The sequence below is a fragment of the Hyperolius riggenbachi genome, chromosome 1, assembly GCF_040937935.1.
Source record: "Hyperolius riggenbachi isolate aHypRig1 chromosome 1, aHypRig1.pri, whole genome shotgun sequence".
In the NCBI taxonomy this organism is placed as follows: domain Eukaryota; kingdom Metazoa; phylum Chordata; class Amphibia; order Anura; family Hyperoliidae; genus Hyperolius; species Hyperolius riggenbachi.
In genome coordinates this window covers 238,138,766-238,164,365 of record NC_090646.1, presented here as the reverse complement: position 1 = coordinate 238,164,365, position 25,600 = coordinate 238,138,766, and the positions used below count along the sequence as shown (strand labels likewise).

The window sequence follows — 25,600 nt, the reverse complement described above, 5'->3', positions numbered from 1 at the left end:
AATAATCTTTCAGTTTGCTCCGTCAACTTGGAGTTAACCCAATCTGCAGGAAGCAAACCTGTAATTGTCTCAAGACTCAAAGCGCTAACCAACACATAATGCAAAAACATGGGAGACCTGTGTGCATTACATATACAATACATATGACACAATAAGGTTCAGTCAAAAAATGTATCTAAGAAATTTGTATCCATTTTCACTCCCCCCCCTCCTAACTAAAGCTTTTTGGTTCCGTTCACATGTTAAATCGCAAAACTCTAGCGATCACCGCTAGCGTTTTGTGGGAGTGAGTTTCCCACGATTAACGCAGAAAACTTACTGGACACTAGCGTTTTGGGAGCAATCACGATTAGCGGTTCTATACATGCTAATCATAATCGCTCGGGAATCGCCAGGAAAACGCTGCATGTAACGAGTTTGCGGTTAACGCTAATTGCAAAACGGCACAATCGCGGCAGTGGGAACACTGCCATAGTATTAAACGGCTAGCGGTTTGCGGTGAGTGAGAATCGCGTTATTCACGCTCAAGTGTGAACGAGCCCGATCAGTTGCTGAAAACATGTTCAGTAGGTAAGATGAGAAAACATCTTGTGGGAGAAATGTAAATGGAATCATGGCCTACCTGAGTTAAAGCAATAGACTGTGTTCTGCCATCCTCAGTCTCTAGTAATGTGAAACACCTACAGAGCTCTTGGTTGCCAAGGATGACCGGATATTCTTGTAAGGCTCTGTTCATGTTATGTTGTGTTGTTATGTCACACATTAATGTATTTCAGTGCACTGCCCAAGTACTTCAAGTGGCTGTAGCTACAAAATCAACTGAAGTGCATATTTTTGCAATGTGAACATAACCTTCAGCTGTAGGCCACATCATGGAGCTAAGACTCAACAGCCTTTGTTATTTCAAATTAATAGTTGTTTTCTAATCAATATCGTCATTTAGTTCCTCTGGTATGCATTGTCGGGAGTTGTGTGTTACGCTATACATCAGAGTCAGTATAGCTCAAAACAAAAAAACTACCATCTTTTGTTGTTCCAGATAGGCATTGTTCATTTGGGAGTTCAAATTGTGATAAATGAGCTGCTTTTAAAGAAAACCTGAACTGAAAATTAAAAGTCAAAATATCCATACACAAGTCATACTAACCTCCTGTGTAGTCTACTCCTCAATCTCTTTTTCCTCTCCTGCGTCCTGATTGTCCACTGTGATCAATGGAATTCTCCGTCCTCCATTTTGAAAATGGCTATTACCCCATAACAGCTTCCTGGTCAGCACACTGTTAAACTGCAACATCGCCCACTTGAGCCATAGGGAAACATGGACACATCAGTTCTCCTCTCAGCTGTAACTGACAGCAACTGATATATTTCAGTTCTGACAAAATGTTGTCAGAACTGGAAGGAATCATTGTCAGAAGAAAATGGTGAGCTTCTGAGAGGAACTAATGGCAAGGCAACTATGTAATGTTCATTTGAAGTTACCTCATGTGTTTATTTTAAATAATTTTACTCAGTACAGGTTCTCTTTAAGCTTCCTACAGATGCTGGTCTGAACTCGGCCATAGCAGACTGAGACCAGTGTGTGTGTACAGCTGCTGCACGACATCTGCAAAATATGCCTGATGTTTATCAACCCCTCACAACCAATCACATACATGGTGATCCCCACTCTACGACTGCAGGAATTTGGTCAGCTGCACACTGCTCATTCTCCCTCCGTGCCAAGCCCCCCCCCCCCCCACCCCCAGCAAAAAAGGCATCACTAGTCAGGAGGATGACAACAAGTCTGTACAACATTGGCACTGCTGTCACCCATGGGATTGTTTACCAACCGACACCCCCAAAAATTCCCTGGTTTCTACGGAGCTTTAGACTCATTAAGAAAGGGTGCAATTTACTGATGATAAAGAATTAAGAGACCATAGAGAGTAAATATTAAACTGTTTATTAATACAGTGCATGTCCTTTATTTGCAAAGTTCTTGCCAGGCTAGGAATAGAATAATTAGTACAAAACATTCCCTGAACTGGGAGCGTTCTCCTCAGAGCAGCACTCTTCTTGGTGCTGAGCTGGATAATGATCAGACAGGTCCTCTCTACAAGCAGTGCAGAGCTCCAGTGTGAAATATGCAGGAAGTATAGAGCATCGAGGCTGTTCAGTACTGGATTGCTTTGGAGAAAACAACTGTCCGCTTCTCAAGTCTATAACAATCATAATGCTAAGATGATCCAATCAAGAGTTCTCCACCACTTGCCTCAGTTCTTCAAACAAGGGGCCGAGTTCTTTCTCCAGGCTTAGAATCAATCCTTAGAGGACGAAAACAAATTATACACATCTAGAAACAGTACAGATTCATGGATTCGCTAGGATTCCTCTGCATGCTCATCCTGAAAGCTCACTCTTGCAATACAGCTATCATGGTAACAAATTGTTCTTATCTAGGTTGAAATCATTCTGCTTTTTGTTTACCAAAGAATTACATTTTCTTTAATTTTTTTTTTGTCAAAGAATTATTGGCACATGATGTATAATTTGGTCATGACACTTGAGCATTACAGGCTATTGGCTACATTGTATAAAACAGCACCTGACTAGCAGAGTGTTGGGATCGGTTTGCACACTGCAGTAAAGCACTGCTGAACAAATCATACATCTGGTGCTGCTGTAATGCCTGGTTGAACTTGATTGTGGATGTCTTTTTTTCGACCAAACTATGTAACTTGCATTGCCAGTATGGTAAAACCAAAACTACCATCCAAATAAACTGCTTCACTCTGGCAGCCTACTGTTCACATCACAATCAAGAGTATAGGTAGTACACTGTACACCAAATCAGCCATTATCATTTGTAGTGAGGCAAATGTTCTCTGCATATCACTTCCTGTTTTTGTCTGTTCCCAGGAAGCAAACAGAACAATTTTAGGAACAGGAGAGATAGCACAGAGCAATCATCACCCCAGATCTATGTCCCGTGTGTGAAGATTTCACACAAGAGTTCAGTAATAAAAGAGCTGGTGTACAGTGTATACAATATACAGGCTGCTGCAGACTGAAGTGTAAACACAGTCAGCTAGAGGTGCCAAATACCTCAAATACAGTGTTGAACTATATTATGATAACTAGGGAGCAGTTTGGACTGATTACGTTACAAGTAAAAATCCTTTAAGTAGGTACATATTGTATGATCTTTTCTGGTTTATACAAGCTGCATTTTTAGATCAAGAACGGTCATATTAGATTTGGGCACTAAATAACATGAAGAGAAACAACGTACCTGTGTTGGCATTGCTGCTTGCTATAAAGCTGACAACCAGGGGCAGCCTGTTAAACTGTACGACCTGCAACACAAACCAATGGTTTTATACACTTTAAAGCTGTGCTATTACAGATTACAGGTCAGCGCGGCTTATTTACTAATGATACCTGACTGTGATGCTAAGAAAACAATAAACAGAAGCCTTGTGCAGCACAATATGCATCACTTAAATAATAGGTTACCAAAGAAATAATGTAGGAAAAAAAAATATAATTTTACATGGTAAGTTTTCTATCCCACACAATCTCTACCTCTTTTTTCCCCACTGATTTTGCCTGTGACGCCACCTGCAGGTCAGACTTGAACCACCAATCACTAGTGATGGGTTACAAAAATAAATACCTGTAAATCTAACATGCATACAAATGTGTTTTGATCAATCCAGGAAATTTAGCAAATAAAAATCTAGTTGCTGGATAGCCAGCTGATTTATCAAAAACTGTAGATTTTGATGAGCTCCCATTCTGGGTCACTGAAAACCTGCAAGGAGAATTTCTGTTCATCACAAATGGTTACCAATTAGACTACAGCTTTCATCAGAACTTGAAAGATTTGCTGTTGTGCTTTTACGTGTTAAATGACAACACAAATACAGGCCTGGCAGAAGAAGTATACCAGATCACATTTCTGAACATATTTGCGGATAAACCCACTGGAGCAAGGAGGTTTATTTAGTCACCCAAACATTACATCGGTACACAATAGGTACAAGAGTCGAACCTTAAAAGAACATTATCAATAAACAAGTGTTCTAAAATGACAGTGTACAAATAATGTGTAAGTAGCTGTGTAAACATTTTCCTACTCTTCATGTTACATTTCAGAGGGAAAAGATTTCATTGTGTATAGGTTGTAGCTGTATTTGGAAGAATTTCTTAGCAAAGGAGAGTCTGTGCTTCGTGAGGTATGTGACACAGGCAGTGCTGCTCTTGCAGGTCAGACTACAACATTGTTTGAAAAGCTGTGGTGTCAGGTTTCACACACAATTACAGATATTTATGCTGCACTTAAAGAGAGTCTGAAGCGAGAATAAATCTCGCTTCAGACCTCATAAATAGCAGGGGCATGTGTGCCCCTGCTAAAACGCCGCTATAGCGCGGCTTAACGGGGTCCCTTCACCCCCAAATCCCCCTCGATACACCGGGGGAGTGCTTCCTGGTTGGGGCAGGGCTAACCGCCGCAGCCCTGCCCCACGCGCGTCTGTCAGCGCGTATCTCCGCCTCTCCCCCGCCCCTCTCAGTCTTCCTTCACTGAGAGGGGCGGGGGAGAGGCGGCGATGCGCCGCTGACAGACGCGACTGGAGGCAGGGCTGCAGCCGTTAGCCCTGCCTCCAGGAAGAGACAGCCAGCGACTTTTTCACGACACACTTTTGCGGGGGGTGGGTTGGGGGTGAAGGGACCCCCGTTTAGCCGCGGGATAGCGGCGTTTTAGCAGGGGCACACGTGCCCCTGCTATTTATGAGCTCTGAAGCGAGATTTATTCTCGCTTCAGAGTCTCTTTAAACAAGTTACATTTCCTTTGTGCAGACAGCTCAGTCAGAGACACAGGCAGTTGCAGGTCAGCTAGTGAGACTTATCTCACACACAGGGTTAACAGATATAGTGTGAGGGAATCTAACGCCATATCTCCCCCCCCCCCCCTTATGGTTCACTGCGCCATCAGATTTGGCGTCAGTTAAGAGTGAAAAGAATTTGATACAGTAAACAAAAGAGATAAACAAGTGAAATATATACATCATTATTTAGGAGCACTTCAGGAACTCTCAATCCCAGGTTAAAAACAAACAAACATGTGAATCAATGGTATTCCTTTAACTAAATTCAGTGTGGCATTAATGGCCACATAGTGTTGCACTGTATCAAGCAGTACAACGCTTGTGGTTCAATCAATGCTCAACTTCTGCTGGCATCTATGAAAACTAAGTTTGATGTGTGATGTAGGAGTCAATCACTATCCAATTGAATTCCAATGGGATAGGAATCAATCAGTTTGGCATATTGTGCCCTACTCAACACGTGTGTCCCTGTAAGGTCAAAATGCAGACACTAAGTGTAAAAAATTAAGTACACATTAAAAAGATTTTGCCAGTTTGCTGCTTGAAGCATTAAAGCGGGTGTAAGTTAAATAAGCAATTTCTTATTGAATGATTTTTTTTGTTTTTATTTTCAATCAATATGGAGTTTCATCCCACTGTAGGGTATGGGCTAATATAATGCCAAAGTGAAAGGCATCAGCAATGATCTTAGAAAGGCAGTTGTTGCTGCTGCTCATCAATCTACGAAGGTTTAAAAGTACATCATTCTATGGTGGGAAAAATTATTTATAAAGTGGTAAATAAGCCAGCTGCCAATCTTTCCAGGAGTGGACATCCCAGTAAATTCACCTCAAGGTCAGACCGTGCAAAGCTCAGAGAAATTGAAATAAATTATTTTATATGCAAGATTCCAGAGAATACTCAAGTGCTACAAGTGCTCAGATTCCACAAAACTTAGTCATCATGTTAAAGTTCATGACAGTACAATTCAAAAGAGACTGAACAAGCATGTCTGGACTGGAAGGACACAGTGGCACTGCTTAGGTTTGCAGGAGCTGCATCTAAATAAACAAGACTAGTGGAATAGACTTAGTCTTTGAACAGGGTAGTAAGAAGAGATGTCTGGCCATAATGCACACCACTATGTTTGGTGAAATTCAAACACCTCATGGCAACTGTCAAGAACAGTGGTTGAAGTTAATGAATTGGGCTTCTTTTGCAGCCTAACTGGCCTGGCAACTTGCGGTCTTCTAGAATTGAGAACAAGTCAGCTTATCAGTTTCAGAAAAAAAAAAAAAAAAAAAAAAAAAAATTGTACATAAAATCTCATCCCAGTTAACCTGATGGGTAAACTCCTGTGACACATTTATGTGAATAGATTTTTAAAATACAATGGGCTTGATTCACAAAAGCATGCTAAGTGTTTGCACGTCCTAAGTGGCTTTTCACTGGAGTGCTAACTGGCTTTGCATGCGCTAATATGCTTGCAAAAATTTGCGCGGGCAAAGTTTTGCATGCACCACTTTGCGTACAAAATCAGCCACTTTGCGTGTTAAGTAGCGTGATAAGCATACTTTGCACGCGAAGCCACAGATTTTGCACACGAAGCGGTGTGCGCAAAAAAATTTTATGCACGCAAACTTTTACGTGCGCTAAAATAGCACGCGATCAGTAACAGCTTTGTTGTGCAAACTACTTAGCATGTGCAAAGCTTTTAGGCATGCTAATTGTGTTAGCAACCTTTAGTGAATCAAGCCCAATATCTTTAGCCATAGTGGCCCTTTCAAGGGAACCTGAAACGAGAGGGACAATGAGGGTGACATCTTACTTCATTATTTATTATGTCACAGAGCTGGCTGTTATTCTGATTTTACACATATACCCAGGACAAGCAATAGTGGAGCCAGAACATCAGCTCTGCATATGGATTCTGTGCCATTGACTTCAAGTATTAATGTAGAAAGACCAGCAATAAGCCAGGCAATTGCATTATTGAAAAAAGATACAGCAATGATGGCTTCCATATTCCGTTCACTTCAGATTTATTTTGAAGACAAATCAAAATGTGATAAGTATACATACCTGATACGTGTTATAATAGCAGATGATACTCTTGTTTTTTGAGAGCCCCAGTTTACTTCCCTGGTCAGTAGCCAGTGCAAACGTGGACAGGAAGCTAGGCCGCAAGGCATACTCAGGAGCGTTTTCATTGGCAACTGTAAAACAAAGTGATGAGACACAGTTTAAGCAGCTAAGTGATTGGATCTTTTTTCAACTTTTAACATTTAGCAGAATGTTAGATATACTACAGGACTTATTTCCTGGAAGCAGTGCACACAGACATAGGTGCCCATACATAATGGTGACAGTGGCTGATATTTACAAAAATCATGATCAGTTTAAAAAGTAAACCTGAAGCAAAGAAACTCGCTTCTAGTTAGATACTCACCTATGGAGAGGGAAGCCTCTGGATTCCATAGGGCTTTCCCCGTCCACTCATTCTACTGCTATCCCCCATTCCATTTTCATGCCTTCAGGACTCCTTGGAAGGCTGTGGAAGCACTCGTGCCCCTGAGTGCTTTCCCAAAGACTGGCGCATCTGTAATGCGCATGCATGAGCCCAGATTTGTGCGTGCGCAGCATAGATGCACTAGTCTTCCTAAGTACTCCTGGATGCGAGTACTTTCAAAGGCTGCCAAGGAGTACTGAAGAGGTATTTGACCAAGCTGGTCGAAGGACTTCACTGGAGCCGGGCCGTGCAACTAGGGGACAGTGAGAGGAGGTCCTATGCGATCCAGAGCCTTGCCTCTATATAGAGGAGTATCAAACTTTTTTTTTGCCCCGTTTACTCTCAGGTTTAGTTTAAATCTGTGCTGTCCAACTGGCGGCCCGCCAGTTCTCCTGCTACTGCGGCCCACCTGCCGCTTGCTCCATGTCTGTGGTGTGCATGTTTGATTTTAATCGAAGTGGCTGCAGCAGCTGTCTCACTCCCTCCCCCCCACACGGAAGAATAGCGGCAGTGTACTGTATCTCCTACCACAGCGGTCTCTATTGGTTAATCATCTCTCAGTCTGACTGGTGCAGGGGGCGGGCATGGGTTAGTGATGTCACTGGTGGAATACGCGGCAGTTTTGGAGTTACACCGCAGTCCAAGCTTCTTTTAAGAAGCCTGTAGACATTCCGCAGCTGAACTGTCTGCAGTGAGGCAAGTCCCTGGACAGCGCTCTTTACTCTGGGAGAGGTGGCCAAGGTCCAGCCATTCTAAGGCATGCAGCAGCGGCGGAGGTGTGAAGACAGAACCCGTTCACCAAGCTACAAAAAATGGTGGCAGTAAAAAGGAGAGCAGAGAGTGAGCAAGAAGCAGGCTGCTGGTCTGTGCTTCAGGAAGAAGTGAGATGTTCTATGAATATCTGTGTGACCCTTTCTGCTGCCCTTAATTCCCCTTTGAATACAATGCTTATCTGTACAGCTGGCTACAGTTACCAGTGACAAGAGCACTATGCTGCTACAGCTGCATGTGTGCCTCTGGAGAAGCAGCACCCCTGCTGTGTATTTTTTATTAAAGGGAACCAGAGGCCCCAGCAAAAAGATTTTATACATACCTGGGGCTTCCTCCAGCCCCATACGCACAGATCGCTCCCACGCCGCCGTCCTCTGCTGCCTTGATCCGCCGGGTCCTGTCATGGCCGCCAGTCGGCCAGCTGACGCGGCCAATAGTCCGCATCACACGGAGCTCCCTTCATGTATGTACGCGTGAGGCTGCCTACTGCGCAGCCTCATGGGTATGGAGGGAGCCCCTGTGATGCGGACAATTGGCCGCGTCCGCCGGAAGTGACGGGACCCGGTACCGCCGATCCAGGAAGCGGAGGATGGCGGCGTGGGAGCGATCCAGGCTTATGGGGCTGGAAGAAGCCCCAGGTATGTATAAAAGCTTTTTTTTTTTTTTACTACGTTTCTCTCTGGTTCCCTTTAAGGAAGAACAGTTTATTAAAGGGGAACTTTGCTTTATGTGATTTTTTAGAGGGGAAAACTCTGCCTAATGTTCTTGTGAGGGGAGGTTAATACTGCCAGATCAGGTGGATGGGAATGCTTTTAAAAGTATTTTGCAGGAAAAATGCAGATTATGTGTATTTTGTGTGAAACCATGCCAGATCATGTTATTTTGCAATGGGAAGGGGTGTTCTAGCAGGAGCACTGTTTATTGAAGTTGGTCCTCCACCATGTTGTCTGCAAAAAATTTGGCCCTCTGTGCCCGCAAAGTTGGACAGCAATGGTTTAAATTATCAATGCTATTATCAATGCTATTAATCAAATTATCAGTGCTATTATAATATTTGACCTGTTTCTCGTGATCCACACAAGTTATTAGCAATGTAACTATATGACTGTAATATTTATAAAAGCATAAATCAGTGATCAACACCTTAAAAAGACTCCGTAACAAAAATTACATCCTGTTTTTTATCATCCTACAAGTTCCAAAAGCTATTCTAATGTGTTCTGGCTTACTGCAGCACGTTCTACTATCACCATCTCTGTAATAAATCAACCTATCTCTCTCTTGTCAGACTTGTCAGCCTGTGTCTGGAAGGCTGCAAAGTTCTTCAGTGTTGTGGTTCTGTGATGCATCTCCCCCCTCCTGGCCCCTCTATGCACACTGCCTGTGTATAATGATCTCTTGAGATACAAAAGGAAGGATGTATACAGCCTGCTTGTGTATGAATGTATTTTCTATGTGTGGACATACTGTACATCAAACTACTTCCTGTTTTGGTGGCCATTTTGTTTGTTTATAAACAAACTTTTTAAAACTGTTTTTAACCACTTTTAATGCGGCGAGGAGCGGCGAAATTGTGACAGAGGGTAATAGGAGATGTCCCCTAACGCACTGGTATGTTTACTTTTCTGCGATTTTAACAATACAGATTCTCTTTAAGCATTGCTAAATATTGATCCCAACTTTGCTCTTGAAGTAAAAAAAATATTCTTTACTCCTGGAGATGTTAACAGAATGCGTTTTCCAAACACTCATTACCCACTTTTGCCGCTAATTATTACTTAGTATTTTATAAAGCCCGACATCTTCCGCAGCGCTGTACAGAGTATACTGTCTTGTCACTAACCGTCCCTCAGAGGGGCTTACAATCTGATCCCTACCATAGTCATATGTCTGTGTGTATATCCTGCAGCACATGTATCATAGTCTAGGGCCACTTTTAGGGGGGAGCCAATTAACTGTATGTTTTGGGGATACGCACTTTAAAAAGTGGGAGTTTATCTCTCAGCTGAAGTCAGTGCTGACCTCATTTCTTTGGTGAATGGATGTTTACTACTTTCAATTAAAGGGGTAATTCAAGTGAAATACCGTACACCATGAATATCACTTTAGGATAATCATAGTGGGCAATGAAAGCACTGATTACCATAAAACAGACTACCACATTATAAACATGATGAAAGTGGAGTTCTGACCCAGAACAGGGGGCAATCTTTACCATAGGAAGACTGCCAGTCTGCCACTTCTTTATAAACATGTCCCAATACTGTATACGTGGCTATACCAGCTGTTACGAAACTACAAGTCCCACAATGCATTGCAGGAGTCTGACAGCCACAGTCATGACTCAAAGGCAAATGCATTGTGGGACTTGTAGTTCCGTAACAGCTGGAGGGCCGAGTTTGCCCATGCCTGATCTATACTCGTGCATACACACACAAAAAGGGTATACATATATATTGTAGATCATCAACATATTGTAGTACATCAATACCATTCACCTCTTACCTTTAATCACAGGTACACCATCACGATCTGAAACTAAAATGGCGTGAAGCCCTTCCACACTACAAAAGAAAAAAAAAAATCAAGATACACAATATTAATTGGTTGTCTTTTCAGTTTATAGTGCAATTATACATTATTAAAATAAAGTACACATTAACCAAAATGATTTCATCTCTTACTTGACCTATTATCTGCTTTCTGATATTTAAAATGAACTAAGAAAAAGTAACAATTACTACTCTTATTTATTGTTATTTAAACGTGCTACATATTTTTTTATGTCACTGACCACATAGAAACACCAGTAAACAACAATAATTAAAGTGGACCTGACCTCTTGCACAGGACAAAGGCAAAACAGAGAAATGCACACTGTATGTATTTAGAGATTTTACTGATTTGTGTCCAATCACAAGTTGTAATTTGAGCTCTCCCCTGTATCACATGACTGCCACGGCAGAGATGGCAGATAAGCTCCTCTGAAAGCACAGGATGTCCACAATATGTTGCTTCCATGAATTAGGAAGAACAAACCGTGCATATTTATTTTAGGATTTGTATCAGCTGTAACAAATAAATGTTTTTTGTTTAAAGGTTATTATGCTGTGTAACCTTTAGAGCAGAGAGGATGTTCTGAGTCCAGGTCCGCTTTAAAGAGAACCAGAGAGGAATGAACTGTAAAAATAGAAAAAGGCTTTTATACATACCTGGGGCTTCTTCCAGCCCCATAAGCCTGGATCGCACCCACACCGCCATCCTCCGCTTCCTGGATCCGCCGGTACCGGGTCCGTCACTTCCGGCGGACGCGGCCAATTGTCTGCATCACAGGGGCTCCCTCCATACCCTTACGCATGCGGCTGCGCAGTAGGCAGCCGCACGCGTAACTGTATGGAGGGAGACCCTGTGATGCAGAGAATTGGCCGCGTCCACCGGCCGACTGGCGGAAATGACGGGACCTGGTACCGGCGGATACAGGCAGCGGAGGAAGGCGGCGTGGGAGCGAACAGTGCATATGGGGCTGGAGGAAGCCCCAGGTATGTATTGTCACAGGAGCCCTCAGTGGCTGACCGCACTTAGCCTTCTAAACGGTGCCAGCGCACAGATCGTGCGAACTCTGGTCGCAGTCAATGCGCAGGAACCGTTAAGAATTAGCCGCAGACAACTCAGAAGGGAGCCTGTGAGACACGGGTGATTACAACGTCACCTACTGGTTCAGAGTAAACTGCCACCACCGCGGTTACTATGGGACCGTGGGGCCCACTAACTGACTGACTAATCCTGCGAATAAAACGGTTAAACACACGATATTCTGTCTAGCCAACAACAAACAAACAGTAGCGTATCTTCAGAGACCCGGGATCATTTCTGTGTGTGCTGATAAGCAGGGTAGCGGAAAGTGAATGACTTGGAGAAAGTCGTTTATTCACGCAATATAAATAATTAATATATACAGACAATTATGAAAATCAACAATTATGAAAACAGTAATAGCCAGTATGAAAAATAAAAGAAGGGAGAAAAATACTTAGTTCTTGGAAAGATGTCCTTATTGTGGGAAGAATCATAAAGTCCTTGGTTTCAAAGTCCAGAGTTCAGAGTTCAGACCAGGTGGATGCCAGCATATCCTCAAGCTGGCATCTGATGAGTGCAAGATGGTTCAGTGTGGAGGACTCTGAGTTTTGGCTCCTCTCCCATTCTTATGCCCCTGATTCAGTAGGAGGAAGTGAGGGCGGGCCCACACACCCCCTTAGAACATGAGATGAGTCCTGCCCTTGTCCTGGAGACCAGAAATCATGCCTTAACCATATATGGGCTCTATCTCACAGAACCGTACAGGTCAGGGCAGATTTACTAATATTTTCAGATCTGCCTCGATGTACCCAGCAGTCTGATACCAAACATGAGGGGTGGGACCCCTGTGGTACCATTAGGGCACTGTTGGACTGCCTAACGGGCAGTCTTTACCTCAGAAGGTTCTGAAATGTTCTCAGACCCAACGCCAGGCAGGGCCCTACCTGCTCTGTTAGTTTGGAGGGTCTGCCAGCCTGGCAACACAGAAAATATGATACATATAGCCATTTATGGAATATGAGAGACCCCTGGGATTTATACCAGGTCATTCCCAGGCAAAGGTTCTTTGAAGTTGGCAGCAGCAAGCCACATGTCGGCTCCCTGCTGGGAAAAGGAGTCGGAGTGTCTGAGTTCCCTCACTCTAAATTTGGTTCTGTCATGGTGTTTGTCACCTTATACCTGATGGATGGGCCATCAGCACAGCTTGAAGCCAGGGACTCTCTGGGCCCAGGCTCATTAGCATATCAAAAGAGCCATCCTGCAGTTAAGGTGATGCTATTCCTCTGCTAAGAAAGGACTGCAGACCTCCTACACAATAAATCCAGATTCTATCGATTTGAAGCGCAATCGACGCAGAGAATCGAGTGCGATCGCTTTTCTTCACGGGCGGTTACAGGACGCGCCTGCGGCCCCGCAACCGTCCGTGACAGCCCTCCCTGGGGAGAAGGCAGATAGACATTCATCAGCAAGATGTGTGTCGTTGCCGCTAACCTGCGATATCTGATCTAGTTTCCCGTTGCAACGAGATAGCCCGTCGGCGTTCTGGTGTCGGCTGCCTGCCTTGTGTTGAATCGTGAAGTCATACTGCTGTAATGACAGGCTCCAACGTAAGAGCTTGCCATTGGTCCCAGCAGTGCGGTTCAGCCAACTCAGGGGATTATGGTCGGTAATGATCGTGAAGGAGCGGCCGTACAGATACGATTGTAGTTTCTGTAGGGCCCACACGATCGCTAGGCACTCCTTTTCAGTTGTGGAGTAGGCTACCTCTCGGGGCAGGAGCTTCCGGCTCAGGTAGAGGATAGGGTGTTCATCTCCTTTTCCATCCACCTGGCTGAGGACTGCGCCGAGACCGTAGTCCGAGGCATCGGTTTGCACAACAAACCGACGACTAAAGTCCGGGGCCTGAAGCACAGGGGCACTCGCGAGTGCCTGCTTCAACGCTTGGAAGGCGTTCTCGCAAGCGGGGGTCCAGCTAACAACCTTGGGGTGTTTCTTGCTAGTGGCATCGGTCAGGGGCTTCGCCAGGGTACTATAGGCTGGAACAAATTTCCTATAGTAGCCGGCGGTCCCCAGGAATGCCTGGACCTGCTTTTTCGTGATAGGCCGAGGCCATGCCAGGATGGCGTCAACCTTTCCCGTGTCAGGTTTCAGGGTGTTACCCCCCACCCGGTGACCTAAGTACTGCACCTCGGTCATACCAATCTGACACTTACTCGGCTTAACTGTCAGATTGGCTGCGGCCAGCCTCTCTAGTACCTGGGACAGGTGTTTGAGGTGTTCCTCCCAGGTGGGGCTGAACACCGCAATGTCATCCAAGTACGCTACAGCGAACCCTTGCAGCCCCTCCAGCAGGTCGTTTACGGCCCGCTGAAACGTGGCAGGAGCGTTCTTCATCCCAAAGGGCATCATCGTGAACTCGAAGAGGCCAAAAGGGGTGATGAAGGCCGACTTCTGCCTCGCGTCAGGTGCAAGTGGTATCTGCCAGTACCCCCGGCTCAGATCCATGATTGATAGGTACCTGGCGGACGCCAGCGTATCCAACAACTCATCGATGCGAGGCATGGGGTAGGCGTCTGTAGTGGTGATGGCGTTCAACTTCCTGTAGTCCACGCAGAACCGAGTTGTCTGGTCCTTCTTGGGGACCAGGACAACAGGGGCTGCCCAGGCACTACAGGACTTTTGAACCACCCCTAGCTCCAGCATCTCCCTCACCTCTTTCTGCATGTCCGCTTGCACCTCTGGGGAGACGCGGTAAGCGGATTGCCTGATGGGGGGATGGGTGCCCGTATCTACCCTATGCACTGCCAGACTGGTCCGCCCCGGGACACCGGAGAAGGTGTGCTGGTACGGACCCAGCACCTCCTGCAACTGCTCTTGCTGGGACGAGGAGAGTTGTGGGTTGACGCTTAGGTCGCTGTCCACATCTCGTATGTCAGCCAGCAGGTCTAATAGGGGGTCTGCCTCTCCCTGCTCTAACCGGCTGCACACTGGCAGCACATACTTGGTCCTGTCATGGTGGGCCTTCAGCATGTTGACATGAAAGCTTTTCTGTTTCCTGCCTCCCATGTTCACCAGGTATGTCAGAGGGTTTAACCGTTGCACTATAGTGTAGGGTCCCTCCCAGGCCGCTTGCAGCTTGTTCTGCCTCACTGGAAGAAGGGCATACACTTTGTCACCTACCTCAAATGACCTCTCTCCAGCAGTGCGGTCATACCAGAGTTTTTGTTTGGCCTGAGCCTGGGCCATGTTTTCCGTTACCATTTCTGTGAGGGACTCCATCTTGTCCCTGAACTTGAGGACATAATCAACTACAGAGACATCTGTGGGGTCCCCCTTGCCCTCCCACGTCTCCCGCATCAATTGTAGGGGTCCTCGGACATTCCTACCATACAGGAGCTCGAACGGGGAGAACCCGGTAGATTCCTGCGGCACCTCCCGGTATGCAAACAACAGATGAGGCAGGTATCGTTCCCAGTCGCCACCTTGCGACTCAACAAACGTGGTCAGCATTTGCTTCAGCGACCCGTTGAACCTTTCACACAGTCCATTGGTCTGCGGGTGGTAGGGACTGGAGACAATGTGCGTCATCTGTATCTTTTTGCACAGGGCCTCCATGAGTCCGGACATAAACTGGGTTCCCTGATCAGAGAGCATCTCCGCAGGGAACCCGACTCGGGAGAAAATGTTAAGTAGCGCGTCGGCTACCTTGTCCGCTCTCAGGGAGGAAAGTGCCATGGCCTCAGGATAGCGGGTGGCGTAATCCACCACCGTCAGGATGTACCTCTTGCCACTGCTGCTGGGAGTGGGCAATGGTCCAATTATGTCGACTGCCACTCTGTGAAAGGGCTCACCTATGATTGGCAGTGGACACAAGGGAGCTTTGTGGGGATTCCCAGCCCTTTTTACCTTTTGGCAAATGGTACATGAGCGGCAGTAGTTCGTCACATCTATCCGCATTTGAGGCCAGTAGAAATGTCCCCGGATACGATCAAGGGTCCTGTGGATCCCCAAGTGCCCGGCCAGGGGAATGTCATGTGCGGACTTCAGCACATGCCCCCGGAAGGCACTAGGTACCACAAGCAACTTGGTACCCATCCCCATTTCACCTTCGGTGGGGTGTACAGGCTCACTGTACAACTTCCCACCTTCCCAGTATACCTTTAACGTAGCCTCGTCTGTGAGGGGCTCAGAAGCCTGTTTTCTGAGGGCCTCGAGGTTAGGGTCAGTCTGGAGTGCTTGCACAAATGCAGCACTCTCACTCTCAGCCAGCTGGCCCGTGACGTATGAGGTTAGTGGCTGAAGGGTACCATCCCTGTGGTCAGAGGAGGGGGAGGAGGCCGGGACCTCCTCTACCTGTTCTGAGCTCAGGGTCTGAGCAGTATGGCTGCGTGTTACCGCTAGCACAGGTATCCCTTCAGAATGGCACATATTGGCATTACCTACATCATTGTCACAAGCATTAATAACAGTAACAGGAACATTTTCATCACAGACAGTTTGTACATCAACTACAGGTACCCGTGAACTGGGCACGTTCAACCCACCTCCCCCCTGTTCTTGCCCCTGGGTGCAAAGTACCTGGGTGTGGGCAGAGAGTCCGTCTCCGTCCTGGCATTCCACAGGGCTTGGTGCAGGTTCATAGTACGACACCAGCGTGCCTAAGTCGGTCCCCAGCAAAACAGGGACCGGCAGTTGGTCCAGGATCCCAACAACCTTCTCGTGGACCCCCACCCCCCAGTCGATGGACACCCGGGCTTGGGGAATGTGCGAAAGAGTGCCCCCCACTCCAGTGAGGGTGAGGTACTGGTCAGGAATGATGGCCTCTGCGGGGACAAGGTGTGCACGCACCAGAGTGACATCTGCTCCGGTGTCACGGAAACCAGTGACAAGCTGGTCATTCACAGTAACCAGCTGGTGATTGCTTGTGATGGGGGAGTTCCCTGTCCCCTTTGCAAACATCAGGTTGGATGCGGCTCCTGGTTGGGGTACGCTGGCAGGTGGTGTCTGCCGCGGGCGAGGTGCAAGTGGTCCAGGTGCTGGGGTGGTCTGCCTCCGCTCCGGACAGGTGAACTTCATGTGTCCCGTCTTGTGGCAGTAGTGACAGGTGACCTCTCCAGAGGCTGCAGCCCTGGGTGCAGAAGCTGTGCTGGCTGGCCTCTGTGGCGGACGGCTCACAGGGGCAGGAGGGTCTGCCGAGGTATTGGGCTGACCTCCTCTCCAGCTGGATGGGACAGTTCTGCGGGTATCAGCCACCCGGGTAGTTGCAAAAGTCTCAGCAAGGTCTGCAGCGACAGTGGCTGAAGCCGGCCTGCGTTCTAACACAAACTGTCGTACATCAGCAGGGCAAATGTTCAGAAATTGTTCGAGGACTATCAAGTCCTCCAGGACGCCATAAGACCCTTTGGTGAGGCCTAGAGTCCACTGCCGGAGTGTGGTGAGCAAGCTGCTGACCACATCTCGGTACGAATCAGAAGACTTTTTCTGCCAGGCCCTGAACTTTTTGCGATAGGCTTCTGGCGTCAGCTGGTACTTAGTAATGATAGCGTCCTTTATAGCAGCATAATCATTATCCTTCTCCGCAGGCAATTCTGCGAAGGCATCAAGCGCTTTGTAGCGCAGCAAAGGTGTCAGATGTCTGGCCCACTGGTCTTGGGACAGACGATACTGACGGCATGCTTTTTCAAAAGACCGCAAAAACAAGTCAATGTCTGTGTCTTTTTCAATATTAGCAAACTTAAATTTTGCACTTACGGGTGCTGCAGCTCCTTCAGCAGGGAGGCTGGGCGGTGAACTCCGGCTGGCCTGTTGAACCTTTGCCATGTCGAGCTCATGCTGTCGTCTCTCCCGCGCCTCTGCAGATTGGCGCTCCCGTTCTCGCTCAGCGGCATCCCTCTCTGCGTGGCGTTCAGCAGCAGCAGCCTTGCGTTCTGCAGATTGGCGCTCCCGTTCCTCTCGTGCTTCCATGTACTGCATGTACTTTCCCAGGTCAGTCTCCATCAGCTTTTGTAATGCCTGCTGCATTACCGGGTCAGCACCCATGGACAGTCCAGTACTGGCCAGTTCCGGGCGAGTAATGTCAGAAACTCTGGGATTGGGGTCCATACTGACAGTCTCTGGCGTAACTGTTGCAACAGGGCCCGCAGGATGCTCAACCTCTGTACGCCTAAGATCTTCAGCCTCTGGTTCCCCTTGATTGTCAGATGGGCTGGTATCCACCTCAGCGGACACTCCCGGCTCCCGCAGTTGCTGGGCATCCCATCTGGACAAGTCTGCTATCAGGTCCCGTTTTGTCTTGCGGAGGATGCCAATGCCCCTCTCTTCGCAAAGATTTTCCAGGTCTGCTAGGCACATGTTCTGGTAGTTCCCGGACATTTCCATGCCAAATAAAATAAAACTTTTGGGGAGGGGTACTGGCTACACAGTCTCTCTGTATATATAAAAAATATATTGCCTTCCAGCTACACCAACGAATTAGTTCGTTTCTCGATAGCGCTAGCGCTATCGCAGATACTTTCAGCACAACACAGATCCCACCGCTGCCACCACTGTCACAGGAGCCCTCAGTGGCTGACCGCACTTAGCCTTCTAAACGGTGCCAGCGCACAGATCGTGCGAACTCTGGTCGCAGTCAATGCGCAGGAACCGTTAAGAATTAGCCGCAGACAACTCAGAAGGGAGCCTGTGAGACACGGGTGATTACAACGTCACCTACTGGTTCAGAGTAAACTGCCACCACCGCGGTTACTATGGGACCGTGGGGCCCACTAACTGACTGACTAATCCTGCGAATAAAACGGTTAAACACACGATATTCTGTCTAGCCAACAACAAACAAACAGTAGCGTATCTTCAGAGACCCGGGATCATTTCTGTGTGTGCTGATAAGCAGGGTAGCGGAAAGTGAATGACTTGGAGAAAGTCGTTTATTCACGCAATATAAATAATTAATATATACAGACAATTATGAAAATCAACAATTATGAAAACAGTAATAGCCAGTATGAAAAATAAAAGAAGGGAGAAAAATACTTAGTTCTTGGAAAGATGTCCTTATTGTGGGAAGAATCATAAAGTCCTTGGTTTCAAAGTCCAGAGTTCAGAGTTCAGACCAGGTGGATGCCAGCATATCCTCAAGCTGGCATCTGATGAGTGCAAGATGGTTCAGTGTGGAGGACTCTGAGTTTTGGCTCCTCTCCCATTCTTATGCCCCTGATTCAGTAGGAGGAAGTGAGGGCGGGCCCACACACCCCCTTAGAACATGAGATGAGTCCTGCCCTTGTCCTGGAGACCAGAAATCATGCCTTAACCATATATGGGCTCTATCTCACAGAACCGTACAGGTCAGGGCAGATTTACTAATATTTTCAGATCTGCCTCGATGTACCCAGCAGTCTGATACCAAACATGAGGGGTGGGACCCCTGTGGTACCATTAGGGCACTGTTGGACTGCCTAACGGGCAGTCTTTACCTCAGAAGGTTCTGAAATGTTCTCAGACCCAACGCCAGGCAGGGCCCTACCTGCTCTGTTAGTTTGGAGGGTCTGCCAGCCTGGCAACACAGAAAATATGATACATATAGCCATTTATGGAATATGAGAGACCCCTGGGATTTATACCAGGTCATTCCCAGGCAAAGGTTCTTTGAAGTTGGCAGCAGCAAGCCACATGTCGGCTCCCTGCTGGGAAAAGGAGTCGGAGTGTCTGAGTTCCCTCACTCTAAATTTGGTTCTGTCATGGTGTTTGTCACCTTATACCTGATGGATGGGCCATCAGCACAGCTTGAAGCCAGGGACTCTCTGGGCCCAGGCTCATTAGCATATCAAAAGAGCCATCCTGCAGTTAAGGTGATGCTATTCCTCTGCTAAGAAAGGACTGCAGACCTCCTACACAATAAATCCAGATTCTATCGATTTGAAGCGCAATCGACGCAGAGAATCGAGTGCGATCGCTTTTCTTCACGGGCGGTTACAGGACGCGCCTGCGGCCCCGCAACCGTCCGTGACATGTATAAAAGCTTTTCTTTAGATCTTCTCTGGTTCTCTTTAAGTGTCTGTATGCAGCTCAACAGCTACTTGGATTGGTTGTAGTTACTGTCTATTACTGTGCTTTGATAAAGGGGACACTGTGTGGCTCAAACAATTGTCAGCTTTACAGTATTGACAATTTGATGGAATAAAAAGCAAGCTTATGCAGACTGGTGTGCTAACCTACTTTGGACTTTGCATGCTTGAACAACAGCGGTTTAGCTTACTACCTTGGTTATGTACCCAGCGGACCTGAAGTAACTGTGTCGGTAGTTTACCCCACTACCTGCACAAATTACTAACCGAGTACCGCTATAGCCTTAATTCCCATAAAGGCCTATGGCGGCACCTGTGCACCCAAATTTCCTATGCCATTTTTGCCCGACTCGTGAAAATGAACTGGGGTAAGTGGGAGCTGCATAATTGTGGTTAATGTAGAGAACACCTACCTTGGAATCTTTTTGTACAGGAACCTCCTCAAGTCCTACCCAAGAGATCAGAATACATGTTACAACAGCATGAATGCAAAGAGAGGCGGTAATGAAGAAAACCATTACACAAGAAAAAGGTAAATCGCACACACAACACTTTTCTAATGACATGATAGATTAGTGATGGCTAACCTTGGCACTCCAGCTGTGGTGGAACTACAAGTCCCATAATTGCAATACTCTGACAGCTCTAAGCATTATTCGGGGAGGCAGAGGCATGATGGGATTTGTAGTTTTGTCACTGGAGTGCCAAGGTTAGCCATCACTGTGATAGATGCATTTTAAAAAGAAAAGCAGAACCAGTTGTCTTTTTGGCCTTTAATAAACCCCATTCCGTAAGCGGTTACCACTGCTTACCGTGTGTTCGTACAAGCATGTGCAACTGCAAATACATTTTATTACAAAATGGTGTGCAGAAAAACAAATCATAAAGCTCCAAGCATCCTTTTTGTGAATGCAAGTAACAAATAAGCCTATTGATTTACATGGGTTGTTAGTAGGGATGATCACAGACACAGATATGCAATTTTTTTTCAGAGTTGATACAAATTTTTGCATTTTGCAGGAACGGATCTTTTGCAGGAACAGATCTTCTGCAGATACTGATCTTTTGATCTGTACAGCATCTGTGTGTGCAGCATCTTGCAAAGATTTTTTTCTGATGTGGAGTTCAGCTCCATAGAAAAGACTGTGTAGAGTATGGCATACTACATGAAGGGTGGTAAGATTGGTCTGTGATCTTTCATTTTCCAAAGACTATAGTCTGATGTGTGTATGCACCCTAAGACTACCCACATTGCAGGAACTGCATTTGATTGGCCCAGTTCTAAGTTGTATACAACTTGCATTACAATTGCATGCAGGCTGGGATGATTTGCATCTCTGGCTGCTACAGTACCTCTACTGGACCTCCTAATTTGCAAACACAGCCACATCCCCTCCCATCCTGCCCAATCGGTGATGTCACATGGAGTATGAACCAATACTGAGCAAGGCAGCTGTCAGGGGTAATTACAAGTAATCCACAGTGGAATGACTCTGGGGACTAGCCAGCGCTCAGCAGAGCCATATTAATGACAGAATTCAGAGCAGCTGAATTAGGAAAGGGTGCTTAGAGTTCTTTCTTACTAACAGATAGGTACCCAATGACCCATGTCAGGATCAGGGCTGTGGAATCGGCACAAAAATCATCTGACTCCTCAGTTTATTGAAACACTGATCAGAATACCCAAATTTGCTCCGACTCTTCAACTCCACAGCCCATGTCAGGATTACCTTAAAAGGAACCTTAACAGAGGGATATGGATTTTTCCTTATAATCAATACCAGTTGCCTGGCAGTCTTGCTGATCTCTTTGGCTACAATAGTGGCTGAATCACACACCTGAAACTAGCATGCAGCTAATCCAGTCGGACTTCAGTCAGAGCACCTGCTATGCATGCTTGTTCAGGGGCTGTGGCTAAAAGTATTAGACACAGTATCAGCAGGAGAGTTAGGCAACTGGTATTATTTTAAAAGGCAAAATCCATATACTCATTTAAAAATCCAACAATTGCAACATTCATTAACCTTTCAGCAACCTTTACTGTAGTCTGATATGACTCAGGAGAGGATTGCAAACTTTTGCCACCTAAGAACTGACAAACGCAGGACACATTACCAGGATTACTTATAGACTCCAAGAGATCTCCAGTGTAGAAGAACCTTAATAAATCAGGCCCAGCGTGGGATTATGTGTAGTAAACCACAACTGCACTAGTGAACAAATGCATTAATGAATACCACAGTAAAATGTGTACGTTATCCAAATACCAAACAGAAAATCTAAAGGAAATGAGCAGAGCAACACATTGCAGAAAGGCAGAGAGTCTCTCCAAGTATGAATGTAATCTTAATTCTCTGCATAACTTCATTTATTTCAGGATGGGCCAGTCCATCGTATTCGAAACTTGCTATGGTGTGGAAAATTCCACTTCCAAATACACAGTTGTAAAGTCAGTATACTTACTTCAGCCATCATATCACAGAGTCCTGCTAGCTTTACCTGCAAAAATATATAATAATAATAAAAAATACTTTTGCATTAGGACTTTAAACAAATATATCACTTGGCAATGTATAAAATATTTTTCCCCCCTTCACTCTGCTTCAGTCTTCCCACTGTTGCAGAAGCACCTTGTCCAGGCAAGACAGGTAATTTGGGCACAGGGTCGCAAACCCATGTAAAAAAGGTGACGAGCACCGGTGACCAACCAAGTGAGGGCAATTAAAGTGGACCTAAAATCTTGCCAGGACACAAGGAAAACAGAGAAATGCACTATTTTTCCCATAGAGAAAAGCCTGTCTAATTCCCCCATATCACAAGTGTAATTTTTTCTCTCTCAGCTGTGTCAGCACAGAAATTCATCAGTCCTTTGCAGACACAGCTAATATGTAAACACAGGGTGTTAACCCTTCACCTGCTTCCATGAAAGCATGAAGTAGAATGAAGTAGACACTGCAGATTTATTGCAGGAGTTCTGTAAGATGTAAGAAAGAAATGATTTTCTTTAAAGGTTATTATACTGTTGCTTTTCTTTAAGAGCAGAAAGGAAGTTCTAAGTTCAGGTCCGCTTTCAGTTCTGCAAGTGGAGGCAGTAGCCAGAGCGAGCACTGAGCCCAAAGGTCAGCGGCGAGGGTCTTTGTGTGCAGCTTCAGAGACTTTGCCCCATGCCCAAATTAGTTCCTTTTTCACATGCATGCTTTTCCAGGTGTGCTTCACTTCCAGTTGACACTCCTGCAGGGTTCGCTACCCGGTCCATCTGCACTGTGCACAAGTGCCCCAAAATCCTTGCAGCGTTGGTCATTCCATTAATATGAGGTTTGCAATGACACTGCTTGAGTGCAGCAACAGGTACAGAAGAGCCCATTGCTGAACCCCAGAAGTTGGGAGGCAAGTGGAGCAGTCAGGAAAGAAGCGTCAGTAGAACTATGTGCACACCTAGAATAATTTTATGAAGTAATTACTCCTGGTTATTTCATTATGTTGCTGTGTTCTGCGTTGGGCTACACTGGCAGAGCATATACTAGATTTCTGCCGAGATCTTGTCTGATCTTTACTACTGCACGGTGGTAGACCAGGTACTTGAACACACCACACACATCTATGCGTATGTCGCAAGCTCGTGATTAAGTGGACTATACACTGCAGAGCAACTCCATTCCCCCTTGAAACACCTGCCCAGCTTAAAGCGAACCTGAAGCGAGAAGTATATGGAGGTCGCTATTCCCCCTCCAGGCCACCATGGATAGTAGGGAAAGATTTAACTCTGGTGGAGTTTTGTCACCACCGAGAGGATGCGCCTGGCTATGCTATAGATAGATAGATAGATAGATAGATAGATAGATAGATAGATAGATAGATAGATAGATATACATACACACACACACTTTTTTTTTATTTTTTTTCCTTTTAAACAATAGCAGTTGCCTGGCACCAGTTGCCTTGGCTGCAGTAGCATCTGAATTAAACCAGAAACAAGCATGCAGCTTGGGGCAGCACGGTGGTGTAGTGGTTAGCGCTCTCGCCTTGCTGCGCTGGGTCCCCGGTTCAAATCCCAGCCAGGTCAGTATCTGCAAGAAGTTTGTATGTTCTCAACGTGTCTGTGTGGGTTTCCTCCGGGCACTCCGGTTTCCTACCACATCCCAAAAAACATACAGATAAGTCAATTGGCTTCCCCCTAAAAAATTGACCTAGTTTATAATACATACACTACACGATACATACATAGACTTGTGAGCCCCTCTGAGGGACAGTTAGTGACAAGACAATATACTCTGTACAGCGCTGCATATTATGTCGGCGCTATATAAATACTTAAATAAATAAAAAAAAATAAATGCAGCTAATCTTGTCAGATCATACAATAATGTCAGAAACATCTGAACTGCTACATGCTCGTTTAGGTTTTATGGCTAGAAGTATTAAAGGAAAAGGATCAGCAGGATGCCAGGTAATGTACATTGTTAATGACAAACAAATATGGAAGCGTCCATAATTTCTAACCCATCCCTCTAATTGCCTAAAAAGAACCCTCTCACCTAATGCCTAAGCCCCCCATAAGTTTCTAAAAATAAACCGAAACCTGGCGCCCAAACGACTGCTAGTTCCAGATGATCAAATCCGAGTGGCCACAGTCATTGCATTCTATGTAGTAACCGATCTGCTGCTTTCCGCATTGGACGGCCAACTCACTGCTTGGGATCCCGATTACAGATAATAGACACAGGTGTCATAGAGACGCCTACCGATTCCCATTCCCAAATTACCTAATCTGGATAAAAGTGGCTGGATAGTGTACTGGTTAAGGGCTCTGCCTCTGACACAAGAGACCAGGGTTTGTTACTGGCTCTTCCTGTTTAGTAAGCCAACACTTATTCAGTGAGGGAGGAGACCTTGGGCAAGACTCCCCAACACTGCTCATTCCTACTGAGTGTACGACATAAATGTTCTGTGTCTTGTCTAGTCCTCCAGCCCTGGAAGAAAGAGAGTGCAGCAGTCCAAAAAAATACAAATTACAGTATAAGGAAAGTATTACCTCAATAATCAGAGAATGGAATGGGAATAATATATATAATTTTTACCCTGCTCAGCCTCAAGCAACTTGTGACCCTCAAGCTGCCAAGGAACACTGTATAATGTTGACTCTGTTGCAAAACTAAAAACCGGATGCACACCGTACAGGGAAGTACTGCTATGTCAGCTGAGGGGATGCAGCCTGAACTGCAATGTACACATTGCCATTTTTCTGCAGACAACGTTCTACTGTGGTGTTTGCTATATTGAAGGGAGACTATGAGACGCAGCACTGATCACACAGCAACAGACCGATCCAGAGGACCACGACAGAATAACATAAATGCATCACTCACCAGAGACTTCCTCAGAAATTCAGAACACCGCTGCAGCTCTGCTTACACAACACAGACCAACCCAACTTCCCAGACACTCTACAGTCTGCACAGGGATCAGCTGACAGGAAGCATCGATCACAAGACTCGGACACGCCTTTCCGTGCTCCAAATCTAGGTGGCCATGTCTACTATGGGCATATGTTTGGGCACGGAGATCAAACAATTCAAGTCCTGGTCGGATCGTATTCGTTACATTGTTTATTGACCAAATGTTTATAAGTACGAAGTGCATTACTTGTCACCTGTTTTTGATCTCTAATAACAGTGACTGCAGAAGAGTCCTCTAAAATAGCATACTGTACATCCCAACTTTTTGAGATAAAAAAGAGGGACACTTTAAGATACACCCTTGCCACACCCCTCCCCTATTCACTGTCAGAATTCAGAAGCAAAAGATTGTTTTACAATTTAGACCACAGGGATTTG

General features: G+C 45.9%; 1 protein-coding gene across 4 annotated transcripts; it reads right to left on the bottom strand.

Annotated features, from left to right (window-relative positions):
* Positions 1–1,929: 1,929 nt before the first annotated feature.
* Positions 1,930–25,235, bottom strand: LAMTOR3 (late endosomal/lysosomal adaptor, MAPK and MTOR activator 3). Of its 4 annotated transcripts, XM_068231757.1 has the most exons (8): positions 25,133–25,232; positions 23,789–23,895; positions 22,230–22,265; positions 20,180–20,214; positions 10,636–10,694; positions 6,933–7,066; positions 3,275–3,338; positions 1,930–2,306 (listed from the first exon to the last, which is right to left on the bottom strand). In XM_068231757.1, exons 3-8 carry the CDS (start codon positions 22,239–22,241, stop codon positions 2,233–2,235), a joined length of 378 nt encoding a protein of 125 aa, XP_068087858.1. In that variant the 5' UTR covers positions 22,242–22,265; positions 23,789–23,895; positions 25,133–25,232; the 3' UTR covers positions 1,930–2,232. The 4 variants fall into 4 exon arrangements, with proteins under 4 accessions (XP_068087858.1, XP_068087849.1, XP_068087839.1 ...); XM_068231748.1 differs by lacking the exon at positions 23,789–23,895 and having other exon boundaries at positions 25,133–25,235; XM_068231738.1 differs by lacking the exons at positions 23,789–23,895; positions 25,133–25,232 and adding an exon at positions 23,641–23,765.
* Between the last annotated feature and the right edge of the window lie 365 nt (positions 25,236–25,600).